The 5,283-nt window shown below is 38.9% G+C and overlaps 1 protein-coding gene across 1 annotated transcript in view; it reads right to left on the reverse strand.

Moving 5' to 3' along the window:
* The window catches only part of LOC107555987 (arf-GAP with coiled-coil, ANK repeat and PH domain-containing protein 3-like), a 53,490-nt gene that overhangs the window by 8,256 nt on the left and 39,951 nt on the right, over positions 1-5,283 (reverse strand). The window contains exons 14-17 of the mRNA XM_016238951.1: positions 4,334-4,457; positions 4,011-4,112; positions 3,707-3,927; positions 2,036-2,145 (exon numbers count right to left, since the gene is read on the reverse strand). Of these exons, the coding sequence (XP_016094437.1) occupies positions 2,036-2,145; positions 3,707-3,927; positions 4,011-4,112; positions 4,334-4,457 (557 nt within the window). The remainder of the gene's footprint in view (positions 1-2,035; positions 2,146-3,706; positions 3,928-4,010; positions 4,113-4,333; positions 4,458-5,283) is intronic.

Consider the following 5,283-nt stretch of genomic DNA (forward strand, 5'->3'; position numbering starts at 1 on the left):
ACTTTAAATTCTTGAGCTCGTTACAGCAGAATGGATTCTGATTGGTTGGCAATTTTTTATCGTTCATCAGCTGGACAAAAATCGTTTTGAAAGTGATTCCAACGATATCGTTTCTCTGTCTTTATCGTTATAGCTGTGGTGTGGACTCTGCTATTCTTTAATATTGAGAACGATTTTTAGAACTATATCTTTATCGTTATCTTTATAATTATCGTCCTTGGTGTGAACGGGCCTTTACTCCACAAAGTTATTTCTTTAGCTGAGATAACTTGTTATGGCTACTTTATTCATTGCCTTGTTAGAAGTCCCTTACTGTCGTAATCATTAAAAGGTTAATTAATACCTTTTAATTTGTATATTTTATTATTGAATCTAAACTGTCATATTAATTCCCTTTCTCTGTTTTCGGTTACTTCTATTTAGCAAGCCAACAGCTTAGCCTATTAGCTTAGCATAGCGCTAACTGCTGCATCTGAAATCAAACAGGTACTACATTTGGTTTGAAATCTGCTTCACGTAAAAAAAAAAATAAAATGCGTGTGTGTAGTATGAATGAAATTTGGACGTACTACATCGGCCATGTGACCCACGACGTCAATTGTGCCTCATGGGATAGTAAAGTATCCATCAGATGCACACTTCAGAATCTCACTGTTACAGGACGTCATCTGGGTACTGTTTTAGGAATACTATGAATTCGGACATACTACTCGGCTCACATACTATAAAGTATGGAAGTAGGCATATTCGGATGCATATTTTTTTTTATCAGGGATTAGAAAGGGAGACAGGATTCTGATGGATTACTCTTCGAACTGGGATCATCTGAACCAAACATGGGCAAAAAATGTACAACACGGAGCATATGTCTTCTGCGGTCATGCATTTTTACATAATGACAGAATCAGGTGGTTAAAATAAGGAACCATGCTTGCTAATGCAGACGGGCACTTTGCCTTGGTGTGCGAGCGATTAAACGCATGCAAATGCTGACTTCTACAGACAGACTGCTCTAGACAAGCATTTCTTATTTAAAATCACATGACAAGTCATTTGGGAGCTTGGCAATACAAGTACAAATATATAAAACAGACGGTTGCTATATACAGTTGCTTATGAAAATGCTAAGGATTACAAAAGGGGTTACATCTGAATATTCACACACATACAGATTTGATGCCATCTTTGCAATGCAGAGGAAACACAGGAGCTGCATCTGAAGTGGCATTTAGATGTGTTTACACACTGTTTAATGCAGGACATGAATGCATTTAACCTGCAGTTACAAATGCATAAATAATGTTTTGATATATTAAACATTAAAACGTTGAATACTGATATTTGAAATTTAAATAATAAAAATATACTTTAAATGTGAAATTAAAACCGCCAGTAGGTGGCAGCAAGTGACCGTTAATAAGTGAGTCATTGCGATTGAACCAAATAATTCAAACGGTTGATTCATTCAGGAACGAAACGCCGTCATGTTGCTCAGAGACGCAAAACAGTGCTGTGCCTGTGTTTGGAATTATATTTGTTGGCGAAATAGAGCAAAACAGGCAATATGGTGTCTAAAATGTCTCTTAATTAAGTTCTTGTTTATTGAACTGCTCTTTGTGTGAAATTGATTAACTACATGAAGTGGTATATATTGAGATCATTCTCAATGTATTTTAATAGACTGAATCATGCAGTGAAAGAACGCACTGTAGATGCGCTTCACGTAATATATGTGTGCACTCTGTAGATGTGCTTTGAATTGTATTTTTGCAAAATACTCGATAATGTCAAATCGCACATTGTTAAAACAACAATTACGATATGATCACAGATGATATATATCGCACACTCATAATCAATATTCTAGCAAACCTCCCACAAACCCCTTGCACTGTGGCAGTGAGTTTTACTCCCCACTGTCCGGAACAGCCTTGGCAATGAGAACATGAATTTTAGAACTGAACTATCTAGGTAGGCAGATCACTAGGTTTCGGAACGGAACTTTTGCGTGATGTTTGTGTGAGTAATTTCTTACCCCGTGTGACCCAGACACGTGGCGTGGTGCAGAGGTGCCCGTCCTCGTATGTCCCTCTGATTGACATCTGCTCCATTCTGCAGTAGTAACTCACAGGCTATCAGAGAGCCCTATGAGAGCGAGCGAGAGAGATCTCAAACATTAGTAAACACCGTTAATTTACCAAACTAGCTGTACATGAAGTATACACTGTAAAAAATGTTTTTTAAAGCATTAAAACAAAGATTATAAAATGGATAGTTCTGGTCCTTGATTCTGATTGGTTGAGCCACGTTCGAAGCTGTTGTAAATTGCTCTACAAACATACACATTTGTTTACATTTGTGTGTTGCTTTGCAACCACTTTGTTGCAACCACAACCGTTTCTGAGGAACTACATTGTTTGGTGGAAGAATAATGTTTTCATTAATATCTTTACATTTTATTTGCTTTGTTTCATTTTGTGAAACCTTGCTATGTATATGGAATAACTGTTTTATAAAAGCAATAATCCCCATGAAGCCGTGGTTTACAGTGAATTTATAATAGCTAAGGCCCCGATCACACGAACACGTTTTTTAGGTCTGAAAACGCGAGGCGCACCGCACTGCCTTTTTTTGGTGACTTAAAAAAAAAAAAAAAAAAGAGCAGTGTGCTGCGTTTTTTATGTTGCTACGCAAACACCAAATCAGCTGTGCTGTCAGTCTAATCAAAGCATTATAGCGCGAGCGCTCTAAAATATTAGTTTTTTGCCGTTAAGTAAACTCTCATATTAACAGAAATCATAAAAAATACTGCTCCAGGTAACCCCGGACACCAAAAGTTTCTCCTCCATCATAGCAGTCTTTCGTCATCACAACAGAAGGCCCGCCTCTCCGTTCATTCGATTGAACAATGGAAAAAACGCGAATGACGTAGGGCACTTTTTCTGCTCAGAGTTGCTTTTCAACTTCAGGCGCTCAGTGTGCTCCAGCAAAAACGCGAGGCGCAGCAGGCAGCGAAAACGCTAGGTACATAGGGCGCATAATATTGGGGAAGTCGTGGCCTAATGGTTAGAGAGTCGGACTCGTAACCCAAAGGATGCGGGTTCGAGTCTCGTACCGGCAGGGATTGTATGTGGGGGGAGTGAATGTACAGCGCTCTCTCCCACCTTTAATACCACGACTGAGGTGCCCTTGAGCAAGGCACCGAACCCCCAACTGCTCCCCGGGCTGCCCACTGCTCCGGGTGTGTGTTCACGGTGTGTGTGTGTGTTCACTGCTGTGCGCGCGCACTTTGGATGGGTTAAAATACAGAGCACTAATTCCAAATATGGGTCACCATACTTGGCCACATGTCACGTCACGTCACTTTAAACAGCGCGCAGAACGCTCACTGCCAACCGAAAACAATTTAAAAAAAGCGCCTCTCACTGCAAAAAACGCGTTCTGTGTGATCGGGGCCTAAGAGGGTTTTAGGCATTGCTTCGCGTCGTGCCTAACAACGCCCCTTAGCTGTTATAAATTCACTGTTAACTACAGCTTCTTGGGGCTAATTGCTTGAAGTACGTTTTACAAGAAAATAAATTTTTGGAAAATACATCCTTTCTACTTCATACTTGCCATTTCTTTGGAAAAATTTGTGAAATTTTAGCAATTTATGAGTGAAAATGGCTTCACAGTAAATCCTACACCAGGTTTTATTCAGTCTCACCCCTGCGACGGCTTGTATTAATGGACTCTTGCTTTCGTCCTCCTCGCTGACAGAGTTGATATCTGCACCGTGTGCGAGGGCCTCTGCCATGACCGGTAGGTTCCTGGCCCGTGACGCCTTATGAAGCAGCGCATTCGGGTCAAGCTCCCTGCCGTCCTCTGGATCCGACGCTTCCTGCTCGATATCAACCTCCCCGCTGGACTCATCCGAGTCCTCACACTCTGCAATAAAACAAAGACATGGGAGATGATGAAGGGGATAAACACACAACAGAGAGATATACCAAAGTAGGACGTCTTCTCACCTTCCTTAGTGACGCTGTCCACCACTGAGCCAAAAACGAGTATGTCTGTGCTCCCGTCAGTACTGCCGCCAAGCCCGCTATCACTGCTGAGACCTGCGGGGCCAATGGGTGCCAAGCGAGGGACACGTTACTCACACTGTGACCTTCTCAATCATTCAGTCCTTGACTCCTCAACACAATACATTAAAAAATTTGTCTGCAACAGGCATTTGTGCAGACCAATGTTTCTGTTGCCACTCTCAAAATTAAATCTGTAGGAGATATTTGGGATGGACTTGGTGGTCTCGTGGTTTATAGAAGGTAAAGTCTTATTAGGAACTTACTGCGAGGCCCTGAGCCGGTGTCGAAGTATGAGAAGAGCGAATCAAGCTCGTCAGGACAAAACAAGGATTCTCTCCGAAACTTTGCGGCTGCTGCAGCTGAGGATGACAAATAGAGATCATCATGTCAACTTCTCACTTTGTCTAACACTCACAATGCATTCAAAATCTGTATTTTGACATTTTGTGTCCGTTAAAATCATTACTTTATAAAACAGCCATAACTTAATATTTTTCAATATTATTGTAGCTGATCATTAATAAGTGAATGAGAAAAAAATTGAATATTTAAAAAATATTATATATAAATTTACAATGTTTACAAAAATGGTACAATAATGTCGATTCACTTTTTTATTACTTAAAATTGAGAAATTCTTTGAAATTTCAAAAAGCTATGATGCAATATATATTTGTTTCAATTTCAAATATATCATTGCATGAAATTTAAGACCGAATAATCAGAGAATTTTCAGTATCAAGTCCACTGGAATGAATGGCATTTCCTTTGAAATTATCATTTGAAATATAATTCGAAAATATAATTATAATTCAAAAACAGTCTAAATTTATGAAGCTTACATATTCATGACAAAACAACATCAAAACAACAAATATTACTCTGAGAAGTTTTCAAACAAAATCCATTAATTTTACTTGCATAAACTTTCACTGTCAGATCACAAAAGTGATCCATTTTTCATGCTGCATTGGATTATCAATAGGCATACTTAACAAAATTCAGTCCCAAATATGTGTGAGATATGGGGAAAGGCTAAATACATTTTACAAAAAGTATTTTTGACACCTAATGGACTGCATATATACCAGGTCCAAAATTGTTACATCTTGCAAAAAAAGTAACAGTAAAAAAAAATCAAATAATAAAAATAAATGATGCGTATTTTGAGGGTGTTAATGAATTTGAAAAGTAATTTTACATTGAAAAAAAA

The sequence above is a fragment of the Sinocyclocheilus grahami genome, unplaced genomic scaffold (genome assembly GCF_001515645.1).
Source record: "Sinocyclocheilus grahami isolate Dianchi unplaced genomic scaffold, SAMN03320097.WGS_v1.1 scaffold552.1, whole genome shotgun sequence".
NCBI classification, from domain to species: domain Eukaryota; kingdom Metazoa; phylum Chordata; class Actinopteri; order Cypriniformes; family Cyprinidae; genus Sinocyclocheilus; species Sinocyclocheilus grahami.